The 15,400-nt window shown below is 47.0% G+C and overlaps 1 protein-coding gene across 4 annotated transcripts in view; it reads right to left on the minus strand.

Annotated features, from left to right (window-relative positions):
• AREL1 (apoptosis resistant E3 ubiquitin protein ligase 1) overlaps nucleotides 1-15,387 on the minus strand; it is a 30,879-nt gene extending 15,492 nt beyond the window's left edge. The window contains exons 1-9 of one of the 4 annotated variants that reach the window (XM_019488692.2): nucleotides 15,298-15,387; nucleotides 8,548-8,790; nucleotides 7,462-7,523; nucleotides 7,273-7,332; nucleotides 5,851-6,077; nucleotides 4,945-5,182; nucleotides 3,067-3,236; nucleotides 2,805-2,985; nucleotides 1,727-1,974 (exon numbers count right to left, since the gene is read on the minus strand). In XM_019488692.2, the coding sequence (XP_019344237.1) occupies nucleotides 1,727-1,974; nucleotides 2,805-2,985; nucleotides 3,067-3,236; nucleotides 4,945-5,182; nucleotides 5,851-6,077; nucleotides 7,273-7,288 (1,080 nt within the window). In that variant the 5' untranslated portion in view covers nucleotides 7,289-7,332; nucleotides 7,462-7,523; nucleotides 8,548-8,790; nucleotides 15,298-15,387. Of the gene's footprint in view, nucleotides 1-1,726; nucleotides 1,975-2,804; nucleotides 2,986-3,066; nucleotides 3,237-4,944; nucleotides 5,183-5,850; nucleotides 6,078-7,272; nucleotides 8,791-15,297 lie in introns of all 4 variants that reach the window. The other 3 variants (XM_006268353.4, XM_014611312.3, XM_014611314.3) reach the window with 3 other exon arrangements.
• Between the last annotated feature and the right edge of the window lie 13 nt (nucleotides 15,388-15,400).

Here is a 15,400-nt window from a genome sequence, read left to right on the forward strand (position 1 = left end):
ATGTACCTGGAAATAATGGGACAGACTGCACAAAATCTCTTGGACAAGGGAGATGTATGTATATGGTGCCCAAACAGTACACTGAGTTCATCAGAAATGTAAATATTAGTTAGATGCCAAAGGGATCTCTTCCAATAAAAAGCTGCATCTGAAACACGTCATTCATAAAAACTTCCAATATCAAGTAACTTAACAATGCATTATCAAAGAGTGAAAAAACTACTAAGTCCTTTCTCTTACCATCTCCCTCACAAGACACAGAGGTGTTTCTCAATTCCACATTCAGTAGTGCTGCACTGAGCCCAGATTTAAAAAGTCCTGGTCATGTGGCTTCCCTCTCTGTCTCTGCATTTTTTCACTGACTCGTCTCTCACAGGAAGATTTCTCCTAATTTAGTTTGGTACTGGTGCATATTATTACTTCTCAGCCACTTGTAGGCTTAGATCATGTGGTTATATCCAGAACCCCGTCTAGGTTAATAGACTGGCAAAGCAGTATTCAGTGGACTTTGAGGATTTTTTTGTTTTTGTGGCATCTGTGGCTGCTCTGCATGAGATGGGAATTTTCTCAGAGGGAAGGGACCCCTGGCTGCCGTCAACATTATTATGCTGGAATGCTGTAAACATTACAGTGGAAAAGGCTGTTACTCATTTCTTAATTTCATCTGTTTTTCCATACTCATAAACTCCCTAGATCAGTAATGTTCAACCTGTGGCCAGCGGGCCAGATGCAGCCCATGGAATCATGTGATTTGGCCTCACAGGGCCCCTGCAAGTCCAGAAGTTTTATGGCAGGGGAGTAGTAAAAGCCCTAGAACCAGCTTCATTGGGCTTTGGATCAGATCCATGAAGAGGCAGTTTTATCTTACTGCTAAGTGACATAATGCTTCTGAATATGTAGCCTTAAAACTTCAGTAGCCTTTTTTAATGACATATTAATTTGCAAACTAAGTTATCCTTCCCATTTCCTGCCCTGGTCTCCCTAACATTTTTTCTGCTTCCCAGGTTTCTCTTTCCTATTTTATAGGTAGGCAAGTACTCCTACCCCCCCACCCCACCAAAAAGAGTTTAAACCACTTTTTCTAAAGCTGACCCTCACTTTGATCCCATCACCATACTTTTGGCATGTTTCCTCTTGTAGCTCTCAGCCCTCACTGTGGTTCAGAGTTTCTTCCAATCTGGAATCTCTGAATTTAAATATGCTCCCATTTCTCCACCTTCACTGGAGATGCTAATCAAAGTCAGATCCAACTCTGAGCCCTCTGGCCTTCTACTCGTCATACTACAAAAATGCCTAGGAGCTCCAATCAGCATCAGCGCCTCGAACAGTGTCCAACAGAAAAAGAATACAGGAAAACATGGTCCTTGCCTTAAGTTAACACCTTCTCCACAACCCCTACATTTCAGTGTACTGCAAACCCCATTTCTAGTTGCTGAGAAGCCTCCTCTTGAGAAAGGTTGTTCAAGGACCAACATGACTTAATTCTACAAGGCTTCCACTATATTCATTCTCTGTCTTTTAAGTTTATATCTTGGGGGCCTTCAGGGGAAATAAAAAGTCAAAGGAAAAGATGATGAAGCAGCAAGTTAACGCATGCACAGACCAGATACACTTTTCCAGCCAAATTGGAGGTGTCTCTAAATAAGCCAGGGGCAAAGGAGAATGGCAAGCTTTGAAATGACAGAACATTTGGACTACATGCTAACAGCAACCATGCAGCCTTTACCTTGGGTGACACGTAACAATACACCTTTTTGGGTTTCTTCACTTTCTCAGGGGTCTGGCTGTCTGAGGGAGAGTCTTCATCCTCATCCTCAGTTGCAGTAGAAGGACGGCGCTGGGAGGAACCCAGGTGTGTGGGTGGGAGGTGCCACTGAGTATTAGTATAGCTAGTAGCGTTGTAAAGGTAGGCCTCAAAGTAGATACTGACCCCTGAGGTGGACACATTGCGCTCCACAATGTTCTTTTCATTCTCTGAAGGACACAGATGAAACAGGAGTAAAACTTGATGAAGCCAAGAAACTAAGCTTGACATCTCTCATTAAGCTCAGTCTGCAGGACAGCACTGGGTCAGACAGTTTGAAGAAAAGGGGCAACCAGATAAGGGGGAATATGGTCAGGTAAATCTATGATGTAGGGGACCCAGGAGCAGAACATGAAGCCTTTCACCTCTAGCACATCAGTGCTTGGCTTCTCTGGGTTGGGGGAGATGGGAGAGAGGAAGAAAGAATGCCAACATTTTCACTTCTGGAGGAACAGTGCTAACCTGATTCCAATCTGAAGTCATAACCATATGACCTCTATTCAGCAAGTTTCCACAAAATAAATTAATGTGAGTGCTACCTGAGGGGCAGATAGCAACTTTGCAAAATGACAAATAAGAAAATTCCTAGCTTTCAAACAGTGCTCATCATCTGTAAATATCAAAGCAAACCATATCAATGACCCACTCATTGTAAGCCCCTGAGTCAACAAGAACCAAGCAGGTCATACAAATGCAACAGTCCAATCACCATAGAGGTTTCACCATAAGGCAAGAAAGAAGGCCCATCAATATTATACCTTGGGTAGAGATGAGAAACACCTGCTTCCAGAGCTTTCTACTTGGCTTCCTTTGGCAGCACCAACCTCACTTTATTTAAAATAGCATTTTGTAAAGAATGGACATACCTGGGGCAACTGAGCATGACTGGCATGGAGGGAAGCCACATTTAACTCAGAAACCAGCTCTACTGGGCTACAGAACATGGTACCCTAATAGATATGTGCAGAACCAATTGGAAACTGAGCACCTCTTGACTCACCACTTAGAACAATGATGTCAAAGTCACCATTGCTAATGGGCTGGTTTTGGTAGGAGATGCAAGCATGGAAACACCCCCTACGATGCAAGGTGAGTCGCAGGAACACCTGGCAAGTCTGCCGATTAGACATCACAGACTTCTCAAACAAGACATCAGAGCTCTCTTCCTCCTGAGGACCCAGCTAGACGAAGAGAAAACATCAGTTCAGCTAAGAACATGGTCATCTCCACGTAAGACTGGGTAAGGACAGCATTTCACTTACCTCATGGATGGAAAGGCTGTAATTGTGCTCATCTATCAGGGATACAGAATTGCTGGTGGGATTGTCATACTCATCTCTGGGAACAATCTGTAAGGTATGTTTTTGACCACAGGTCAGAACCAGAGTGGAGAAGTGGCAAACAATTTTGGTTTTGGAAGGAACCACCATCCCTGAAACAGAAAAGCAGTTTAGAATGAGAGTCCTAGGTATAGCTACAGAGGAATAACAAAAAGCTATATCTCTACTTCTGCATCCCAAGAACCAAGCAACTGAGCACTGAAATGAAGTGGAAAAGACAGTTTTCCAGAGGGCAGAGACTCAACACTCTCAACACAATTAGTGTGCAGGGTCTAGGTAAAGAAATGTTCTCCACTCTAGTCCTCAACTCTGGAACTCATCCTCACTGCTGATCCAGGGGACAGATCTTTTGAAGTTAAAGGCAAACTCCAGGACTCACCTAGTCTCTCAAACTTTAACATGAAGGCAAACTGGGAAAGCTCCAATGTGATGCTCTGTGAGAGGGGTCTCTTAACAGGCATTGTGCCTCTTATTGTACATGCACACAAGGTATAAAAAAGCTAATGAGAATTTAAAAAAACCTAAAAAAAGTTGTAATTAAATTTAAAAAAAAAAGTGTATTATGGAGCTCTCTACACTCTAGAGGAGAGGAACAATTTAGAGCAGGGGTGGGCAAAATACAGCCCACCAAGGGATTTTGTCCAGCCCACAATGGGTCCCTCAGTCCCACCTGGTCCAGGCATGGGGGGAGGGCAGCCTGGGCTGTGGTGCATGCAGCCACTCCTCCCACCCCCAAGCGCACAGCAGAAATGGGGCAGCATGGTGTCCAGACTGGCTTCCCAGCAGCAGCTCCTTCCAGCTACCACTGCCACCAGACCTGACCCTGCTGCCTGGGCACCCTAGTCTGTCTGCCTTGCACTCACTGCTGGGGGCAGGAGGCAAGTGGTGCTCAGGAACAGGATGGGTGGGCAAAGCTGGGATCACAGGGCTGTAACCCCAGCCTTGTGCTGTTACTGCTTCAAGATCTCCAACCTGACATAAGATGCAACTCCCTGCCCGCCTGTGGCTCCATCCCATCCGCCTGGCAAAGCACCCTGCCCATGCGGGTCCCAGGCCGGTCTCCAGGGAGACCCTAGGATCACTGGGTGGTGGCAGTGTGTGGCCAGGGCCTGGAGCAGAGCCATAATCTGCTTCCTACATGCCCCTGATAGCAGAACCAGCACGTGTTGCAGGGGCTTGTGGACAGCAGATCACAGCTCTGCCCTGGGCCCCAGCCCCACACTGTCACTGCCCTGAGATCCCAATCCCCGCCCTGCCTGCCCACCCCACTCTCTGCCCACCCACAGCCCCATCCCAGCTACCAAGCCAAGCATGGAGCAGAGCCACTTAGGGAGTTTTGGTAAGCTGTTTGGGGGGGGGGGGGGGGGGAGGAGGAAGGGTGCTGACCCAACCCATGACAGCTCACCAAGACTCCTTATGTGGCCCAAAGGCCCAAATAATTGCCCTCCCCTGGTTTAGAGGATCAAAAAAAGATCTACAGTCAAACCAAAGTAACCAAATGTTACTAACTTTGGCTGGCACACAACAAATAATTATGTGCATAAAAGGGCATATCTGACCACTGGCTGGGTGTAAGAATGAAGTTTCACATGGTAAGATGCTAAGTGGCACCAATAGCCTACTCTGGGGTAAGGCAAATTTTATCAATACTTGCTGATCACAGTCTTACTACCCTAAATAATAGAGACTGTTGATTAGAGTATGTGAAAAGAACAGAATAAAGGAGGACAACTCTTCCCATCCACCCACATTTCTCAACTCAGCAATTAATACTCACTACCTGGAATATCTTGACCTTACCTGGCTGAAACAGTTTGTAGTAAGGACTGTAGGCCACATTCAAACCACCAAGTTTTATGGTGATCTCATATCGCCCAGCCCTGCGCACGGTGAATGCCACTTTCACCACATTGGAACTTGGCTCCTGAAGAACTTCCTGAGTCACAGGGATATCAATTGCTAGCTCCACATGGCAGATGTGAACTCGCAGTCCCACAGGCCGATGAGCAGGGAAGGGCTGTCCATTCTTATAGAATAACTACACAGGGAATGGAGAACCCCAGATAAGCACAGAGAGAAAGGAACAGTTTTGCAATATAGGGCAATAAGAGCAGGACAGAGCCCTGCCTCAGCAAGGGAAAAGGGGGACAGCAAGTGCAGGACCAGGCCCCAGCTCTAACACTGACAGGACACTCCCAGGTGAAGGTGGGACTTCTGAGCACTGGATCACCTTATTCCTTATTATTGTGCTGGGGGTCTAAAAAGTGACCTGAAAAAAACATGCTTCTAAGCAATTCATCTCTGAATCGTTAGTGGGCATCCAGAGCAGAATCAATAGACCCCAATCCCAAAAGGAGAGCAGGCAAAGCCGCATCCTTATAGGGAGACCACTAGGTCTTGTCCATGTGTCCCCAGCAGAGATGTATGCAGGAGCCCACACCAATTCACCATAGAGGAGGGTGTGTAGGTAACACTCACCCCAGGAGCTGACCCAGTCTGTGCTGATGAGAAGCAACAGCATAAAAGGAATTTGTTAGACTTAACCACGTCATCTTAACTATGAAAATGATCTGACGGTCCAGGGGAGGATGCCTCACCCCTCTTCCTGTATCCTCCAGACATGGAAGGAATTATCCCATACATCCCCTAGAGGCAGCACTCTGCTCCTAAACCCCAAACTGTGTGGATACAGAAACAATCCCTTACATGCACTCGGAAGGCCATGCTATGGCCCACCTCATAGGGGTCCTTCCAATCCCAGGAGACTTTGCAGGACCGGGGGTCCAGGTAGTTGCCTCGCACGTAGTCATAAATAGTCCGCTCCCCTCTGCGCTCCCGGTCTTCATGCTGGAGGAAGCTGACTACACGTGCGGCAAGCTCAAAAAGGAACTTAATGGTGAAGAAGAAGGCTACCACAGACACTGTGATCCCACCTGCAGTAGAGTGAACAAGGGGTGGTCACCACAACATAGCTTGGTGAGGCACTAAGACTTCAACCTCACGGTACTGAATGCACAAAGCATGGTGTCTAGAAAGACACTAAGAAATTAGAGGTTTGATGCAGGAACTGTGCAACATTTTGTTCTCTATATTAGGGGGTTTTCAACTTTTTTGGAGCAGCGTACCCCCAGAAGCTGGATGCGGAGCAGAGGGGGTGGCAGCATGTGGTCGAATGCGGAACAGCAGCAGCTGACATGTGCAAGCTTTCCCTGCCCCCTGCGTCCAGCCAGGTGGGTGGCACCTGCACAACTCCACAGGACACTGCGTGGTGGCGCTCCATCCCTGCCCGCCCGTGCGCACCCCCTAGGGCCTTCTCGTGTACCTCGGGTTGAAAACCCCTGCTCTACATTATGCCAGAGGTAAGTCTAAGGCCCCTACAACATGTTACATATATTATGCAATTAACTGGTTAAAAACGCAATAATTTAGATTGGCCGCACATGCATAGCCAGACCAGCTACAAATGCAAAGTAATTATCACACAATTAACTGGTTAATTGTGCAATAAATTTAGACCAGCCACATGTGCAACATTATTATCACACGATAAAAATGAGTGCCCAGCTATACAAAGAGCCAACCAGCTATAAAGTTAGTGCTTAAGAAGGTGTAACAACTCTATAACTGGTTTCTATCCAGCTTTGATTTGAATGTGAAGCAGGGCACTAAGATGATCCTAATAGCCATGTAAAATTCTTGTAAAATTCTGCGAACAACTGCAACTTGGAGAAAGATGGAGATAGGCTTCCAAGCCTCCAATATGGCCCAGCAGAGTTTAAATAACACCTGTGACAGATTCCCTTTGAGCATCTAAAAAAGAATTACTGATTCCAACATGACAATCACCACATGCAGTACTGAGACTGGGCTGCAAGCCATCAGAGAAGGAATAACTCTGTACTAGTTTCTGAAAGAAAAGTGGAGGGATGAGCTAGGTTTTAGGTCAATGGGATGAGTCTGCTTGGAGTTACAAAGGGCAAAAGGATGACAGGGAAAGACTGCCAGGCAGAGAGAACAGTGTGGTGAGACAATAACTTCATGTTTGTCATGTAAACTCTAAGCCTCTGAAAGGGTTCAGGATCCTATGGAGAGATACAAAGACACAACAGCATTCTCTCATTGACTTACCAATAATGTAAAACATCAGGTCCCTTCGGTGAGACACACAGCCGAAGATCACAGCTGCATCTAGAACAGAAAATAGGCCAAGGCCAATGCAGTGATGCTTCCTCGCATACACTGACCTGAGCATGGCCTTTTGCTTCACATCAAACAAATATCTAGTGCCTTATGGCTTAATAGGGGAGCAGAACTTACCTCCTGTCTATTTGAAATGCTGTATGTGGAAGCTGAGAAATTGTCTTCCTTCCCTAAGATCCCTAAAGCAAGATACCAACAGGCTGTGAAGATGCAAGCAGCCTAGCAATCATATTGTAAATTCCTGTTTAGAACCTGGGATATCTAAAATAATGATACAATGTGAACCAAAGAGAACATACTGGGAGTGAATAAAGAAGCTTGGTGTACTGTGATATACAGCTATGCTATTAGCTAGAGGATCACCACTTGCAACAGTGATGGCTGCAGGTTGTTCACACAAGCCACCAAGTAGGTTTCCCTGGGCCTCTAGCTATTCTCTGTTATGCAGACAGACCACAGAGAATCACCAGCACAACTGCTAACAATTTAAGCAAAAAGTTTAAGGAATAAATGGTCATGGATAAGAATCCCTTCCCTCTCCAACAGGGAATCCCTAGCAGAGGGCTGAAATACATATGACTCTTCCAAAACAGAGCCACAGAATAGGACAGAGAAGTGCACCTGTATCTTTCTCATTTCAGCAAAGTGGAAACACCATATACATCCTATTTTTCCAAAGAGTACAGAAGTGGCCCGGGGTCCCTACTGTTATAGCAAAGAGGTAGTGCAGCGATCAATGTGTTCTAGAAGCTAGAACCTGGTCTCAGTATATTATTAATATTATAGCACTGTTTAAAGGCCCCAGTCAGGGATCAAGTTTTCCATGGACTAGGTGGTGTACAAACATGTTGTGAAAAAAAGAGAGTCTCTACCCACAAAGCACATGCAACTGTGGTTGAGAAGATACAGCCAATGGATGAAACAAAAACAGCTAGGGGTGGTAACAACACAGACAGACACTAACACATAACATGTAGCTTACCACCTCACCAGCCATTAAGTAGAGATTTACATTCTGCATACTAACCCACACAAAAGTGGAGTTACTTATCTTGTCAGCTGTTGTAACAAAAAAGGGCACCAGCATGCAGGAAACCTAAGCTTGACATTTCCTTGTCTGAATGGCATCTCCTTCCAGCCCTGCAAATCCTTCCTGCTAGCCTCAACCAGTGCACACCCTTCCAGTTAATAGTAATGGCATACCTTTACATGACTGCCCACATTCTGAAAGCCAACAGAAGGGCACCCATGCCTCAAGTGTCCTTCCCCTTGGCACTCAGAGGTGGGGCAAAGGTCAGCAGAAGTGGTCCAAGCAAAAGAACATAATGGCTCTTGGAACCTGCACTGCAGTTACAACTGGAGGAAGAGAACACAAGTACAGGAACTTCTCCCCTGGTATGGAAGAGAATATTACACTCAGAAGCTTCCAGATGTTTGCTGGTCTTCCTGAGGAAAGAGAAAAGGAAAACAAATTAGTTATGTTTATCCATGAATGAGGAAAGCCTAGGCAGAAGGACTACATGAAGGATGTAAAATTCAGGAGCCACAAGCGTAGCTGCAGTAAAAGTGCCAGTGAAGTGCTAGGCTCCACCATACTCCAAAGTTCTGAATGTTACTATGTTACATTTCAAGATGTCACCCAAACACACTGGGCCAATTACCTGAAACCTACCCATTCCAAGATGTAGCAAGCCAGTGCCTGCCCAGATGGAATCCACCAGGCTGACAGCATCAGCAAAGCAACCAGGTACCTGCCCTGTGCCTCCCATTCTGGAGCCAATTCTATGGACCGTGCACTGCTTGAACCTCCCAGGGAAGGACAGAGAGGAAAGAGTGAAGCTGAAAAGTACAATACAGTACCCTCCAAAATGTGACTGCACCACCTTCAGAGAAGGCTGCTCAGCTACAGGGACTTTTTATACATGGGGCAAAGGTTTCACAGGTACTTGGGCCCCCAAAACAGATGGGATGAATCTGCTGTAGCCACTTAGGAGGGGTCACACAGCTAAGTAGAAGATACTTTATCCTCAACACCACAGTCCCTCTGCCCGAACTCTGAGTTATAAGAGGTTACATGCATCTCTCTGTCTGGACCTAGGTAGAGAAATGTGCAGCCTTCAAAGTATAGGAAACAGGCCAGCAGGTCATACAGCCTACCTAGCTCACACAGTCATTCAGAATGCAGTGTGGAAAGCAGACAAATAAATTAAGAATGCAAGACATAGCACGAGTTGTCTCTCAGAGTATTCTCACTGTCAGGCAGCTAATTGGGGTATTCCCCTATATATTTCCCACACCACCTGCTGCTGCCCCTGCCACCTTCTCATGCTCCCAACTTGCACTCCCCTCCACTTCACCATGTTTTCCTTCATCTCCTCAACCCTATCTAGTGCAAGGAACCTGCTGTCTTCCTTGACCTCTGCTCCAGGACATCAACCTCTTCAGTCACATAAGTGAACACACAGGCAAATCTGTGCAGACTTCTTTAGTTGTGTGGCAGAAAAATCCAGGCTCCTGCTCCCTCTCCCTCCCCCAAATCTCAGGGAAAATCCCACCCACTCAGCTATTTATTCCTTCTGGCTGAGTGAACAGAACTGAAGTCCCCAGGGCACAGTGCTTACTCTCTTCCCTATATGCAGTTTCCAGCTTCTGCCCTTTTGGTTCTTAATATAAGACGACAAAAGCTACACATCTAGCTATTCCCTTATGATTTGGGCTGGGTAACTGACTCATGGTTCTCACCCCAAACCTTTCATAGTATGTACTAGAGACACCACCTCCAAACCTGTAACTCTTTAAAACTAATTCCTTTGGCTTACCTGATACTCAATTTCAAACCTTGCTCCACAAAAGCCAATTTGTTACAAGGTCCCCTTCACCCAGAGGTATCAATGGTTTTGAAGCTGCAGTTCAGGCTAGACAGGAATATATTACAGGGCATAGTTTATAGGAAAGTTTCTAAAACAACTAGCTCCGGTTTCTCTGGCAAAGAAATTCTAGTGGATTAACTGTTTTCAAACCCAGTATTGCATTCCTGCCTTTACCTCCCCAGGCCTAATTGCTACCTTTGTAGCTTCACCTTTCAAAAAAAGGAGTGCATTCCACCCCTGAGTAACTTTAAAGTTTCCACAGGGCCTTAAATCACTGAGTGATTCCAAACTGCTTAGAAATCTAAAGGGAAATACCCTTCCAGCACATACAGAATCAGTTTATTTAGACCAGCGAAAAACATTAGTTCAGCAATGGCATTCTGGTCTCATCTACATAAGCTACCCCAAACCTCACCCCAGAATTCCTTGCCTTCTCCAACAAATCATACCAAAAATTACAGCTTGTTTAATAGATTTTATAGACATTAGGGCTGGAAGGGACCTCGTGAGATCATTGAGTTCAGACCTCTGCCCCAGGGGCAGGAAGTCAGCTGGGGTCAGATCATCCCAGCTAAATAAGCATCCAAGCGCTTCTTAAAGGTATCCAGAGCAGGCGCTTGTACCACTTCTAGGGGGAGTCTATTCCAGGCTCTGGAAACTCGGACAGTAAAGAATTTTTTTCTTATGTCCAATCTAAAATGGTCTTCCAGCAGTTCGTGACCATTAAACCTCGTCTTCCCTTGGGGTGCCCTGGTGAACAGATGTTCTCCCAGTTCCTAATGCAACACCCTTTATATACTTATAGATTGCCACCAAGTCACACCTGAGCCTTCACTTCTCCAGGCTGAAGAGTCCCATGCCTCTCAGCCTCTCCTCACAAGGCCTCTAATCATGCGCGTGGCAAGTTTGTTACTAATAACCTCCAGAATCAGCAAGAATCAAACTGTTCAACCCCCAGGCATTTGATGACAATACAATCCTGGGCCATTTGCTTTTGGTTGTACAATTTCAGACACAATTCCATGTGTCCAACCAGCCGTCTCCCTCAATCAGCCCGGCAAGTTTTCATTTCATTATCTCTGCGTGAAATGGCAGGCAGGGTGCCAAGTCAGGTGGATGGTGGAAATGAAGGAGCTGCCACATTTGCAGCCAGCATATATAGTAGAACTAGTCCCAAAATGCTTTCACAGCCACAGTTTACAGAAGTAAATATCCTGCCCTGCTTAACTGGTACTCAGGATGTAATTCTATTCACTTACGATAAAGAAACTAATGATGTTGGCAAGCAATTAAGAGCTGCAGGATAACAAAGCTAACTAAAGCTTCTGTAAAAGAAACCGTATCTTTCGATGTCCCTCACTGATGGGCAGAGAAAATACCAAGTTACTCTCAAGCAAAGATCAGCAATCTGCAGCCTGCAGAGCCATTTTATCCAGCCCATGGGGCTGAGGGGCTCGATGGCATTTCAGCAGCAGTGAAAGGTTTTGCCTGTGCAGCAGGGAGAAGCAGTGACAGTAGAACTGTCATGGGGAGCAGCAACCGTCACTCTGGATCTGGTGGTACAGGCCAGGTTGGAAGTGGCCTGTGTTCATAGACAAGCACCATTAAAGCAGCTGCCCGCTAACAAAACATTCTTGACCCCTGCTCTAAAGGCCTAATTGTGTTTGAGCTAAGGGCACCGAGAGTGGGTTCCCTGGCCCCCTAAAAAGAAAAGTGGAATTCGGAAGACATATACCACATCCGGCTCAAAGAGAAGTACCTGCATAACTGGGATGGCAAGCAGGACACCACACTGGGAACTAGGTTTGTACCACTGTTATTTCAGGGCTTGAAAGGGAATTAAAACCCAGCAGTGAGAACAGGGTTTGTTAGTGTAGCCACTGTGGAGGCAGCAGAGTATATATACATAACAAAGTTCCAAGAGCTGTGTATTAGTGCAAATGTGTTAAACTTCCTCCCCTTATCACCCCCCTCACCCCAGCCACCCACCTCAGCCAGACCCAGACTGGGGGGGACTCCTCACAGGCTAGATCCAGGCTACAGAGTTGTGGGAGTTCATGCAGCCATTGCTCATCCCCCCCACCACCTATATACATCACCAATGGTGATCTGTGCCCCAGATTTCAGCAACAGGTCCCACCCCTGCTTCCCCCATGTCCCTCTACAAGCCCCATGAGCCACATAACATGGCTCTGCAGGCCAAATCCAGCCATAGACCATAAGTCCAACACCCCTGTGTTGATGCAACTGCAGCTCTGAAGGGAATAGAATCCAACGCCGGTGTGGTAACATGGGCTGCTTGCAGACTTTACCCCCCACCCCCCCAAAAAAAAACAACAAAAAACCCAGCACTTTACTTTAAACTCAATGCGCTCCCGCACTAAGCCCAGTAACATGCCCAGAAGATATGGCACATTAGTTGGACCCAGCTCACCCAATGTCCGTTTGGATCAGGCACTTTAGTGAGACTTTTTTGGTGCTTTTATCTAATATAAGCTGTTAGATAAAAGTGCCAAAAAGCCCCATGGAAGTGCCTGATCTATACAGCCGCTACAGAGCTGGGTCGAAGTAATGCGCCACTTCTTCCAGTAAAGCATGATTTGGCTTAGTTTTTTTATTGCCATGATTACAGCTGCAGAGCCACTGTTAGGCCCATTGTGCAAAAAAGACTTATTGAGACCCCAAAGTAACAGCTTTTTTTCATCTCAATATTTGTTGCTGCATTGGTGGATTTATATTTATATTAGTTTCCTCTTCTGCCCTCAAGCAGATTTAAGCACAGCATTAAGGAAAAATAGGTTTGGAATCACTTCTGCAAGACAGTCTTTCATTAAAACAAGTGAGAGAACACTTCCATCCTGTGAAGCACAGGACACGTTTATGCATGTAGACTAACATCCACAGGCAGTCATGCCATGTGCACGAAAAAATAATTATCCTTCAAGTTAAAATGGTCATTAGCTTCTCATGTAAGTCAAATGCACAAAGATATTGGTGCAACTGCACGTAGGTACCCTAACTTTAAAATATATCCCCAAAAGACTGAGGAATCAAGGGGTACCAGGCTGGCTCTAATATCAAGCCATATCAGTAGCGAAAACCAGTACAACAAAATGTTGTCAATCCCTCTTCAGGGCTGGAATCTGCTCTCTCTGTTTACAAGAGCCAAGTGAAATGGAGGCTTGGCAAAAAAGAAGAAAATATGAAAGAGATCAAGTCTAAAAATCTAAGAGATCCTCCCAGTTCTTTCCATTCCCTATGGAAATGGCAGTATCAATATCAGTATCCGCTGAGGTCTTCACCTCTCCCACAGGAACAGACAGATGGCAATTTTCAGGTTAATCTCCTCTGTTTACTATAAGGACACCAAATTCACTTTCAAAGCCAAAATAACACTCTACCATTCACTGTTCCTTACAGCCTAGAGGGGAGCAGCTCCCCATCCTTGTTTATTTTCCCTCCAGCATAATCACACCATCTCACCAAAGCAAAGCACTAGAGACTGGATCCTTTTATCCAACAATGAATCTGGCTAACACTATCCTGATGTTGACATCAGCCCGCTACCTTAAAAAGTGCCTTTACCAATCCTGATGCTCTTGGCAGCATTTGATTCTCTTCCTTACCAGGTCTCTTCAATTACAGTTCTGTTGAGGACAAGACTTTGGGGAGGAGTTAATCTGTAACTCAGCCGATGGTGCTGCTGCTTGTCCAGATCACTTCAGCAAGTGAAGTAAAACTAGGTCACATCTAAAACACAACAGCAGCTCCAAGCTTACAACAAATGCAGATTCTGCTTGGAGAAGACAAACCACAGGTCCTGACTACTTATTCCCATCACAGGACACAAAGGAAATAACCGGCGAACTGGTTCATATCACTCAAGGGATGGAAAAAGGATGTTTCGCCAGGGCCAGAAAAGGAAGGGTGTAATATTAGGACACCACTTCCTACAAGAAGTCCAAGTGAAGTGGTGGCATCCTCCAGAGCCTAGGGACAGTGCCATTCACAAGAAGGATGAATGACATTAACACTTTAGTGCTATGCCAGGAACCGAACCAGTGGGAGCCAGGGCCCTGCACAGCCCATATTCCCAAACCACCTAAAAGGGTCAACCAAGCAAGAGGGTCTCCCTCTGCTTGCCATTTTGGGATGAGGAAGGAGAGAAGAGAAAGAAGGGGGAATGGGACTGAGACTCTCTCTCCCCCCACACCGCAAAATGAATCAGCTAAAGCAACAGGCAGAAACGACAGAACTATGAACCGGCTGTGCCCAAAGCTAAGGGACTTGGGCGCAGCTGCCCAATGTTCAATTCTCCTGGATACTTGGAGTCTTCTTCCTTCACCCTGATTCCTTCTCAGGTGCTTTTCTCGCTTCACTTTTGTTCAGTTCGCATAACCCCACTGCTCTGCCAACAGAAACTGCAAGCGTCCCACCACCAGGTCACATGGGCCTGGGCTGGAGACAAAAACACCAGGGGAGGGCCTATTTGTCACCTTAAGGGGGCTCAGGCCCACCAGGTAACTTATTGGCCTCCCTCAGACAGGGAAGCTACTGGAAAGTTGACAACTGATTGCTTGGAACAAATAATAATGAAAACAAGGACAGGAGTGGAACTCAACCGTTCATAACAAGTCTGCCAAGGCGTGCCACTGGGCAGAGCACACTGGACAGCACCCACTGACCCTCAAATGAACCCAAAGAGCTGGCCACTCCCCTCCCTCTTCTCCTCTCCCAGATTCAAGGCAGCCGGGGCAGCTTCACTGGGGACCTGCCAGGCAGCTCATGGGCTACCCACAGCCCTGCTCCCCGGGGCCTAATGCAGGCGGCTGCAGCCCCGAGGGGGCGGTGGGCAAGGGCAGGTCGCACGTCACCAGTCGCTCCCCACCGCGACAAGGACGCCCCGGGGCCAGCGCGGCAACCGGGTCCGCCCCACAAGGGCCGGCCCCGCCACGGGGCATTTCCCGCGCCCTGCCCTGCCCTGGGGCACCGGGTACCGGCCCCGCCCTCCGCAGGTGTGCACGGCCCAGCCCGGCCCCGCCCCGAGGCTCGCGCGGACGGGGGGCGGGGCAGGAGCCGATACCGGGGCACGCGGCGGCAGTTCCGGGTCTAGAGTCTCTTGTGCGTGCAGTCAGCGCGGGCTTCAGCTTCCCAGTGCCGGAGCCCGGAAGTGACGGAGCCTGCGG

Source organism: Alligator mississippiensis, chromosome 2 (genome assembly GCF_030867095.1).
Source record: "Alligator mississippiensis isolate rAllMis1 chromosome 2, rAllMis1, whole genome shotgun sequence".
Classification (NCBI taxonomy): Eukaryota; Metazoa; Chordata; order Crocodylia; family Alligatoridae; genus Alligator; species Alligator mississippiensis.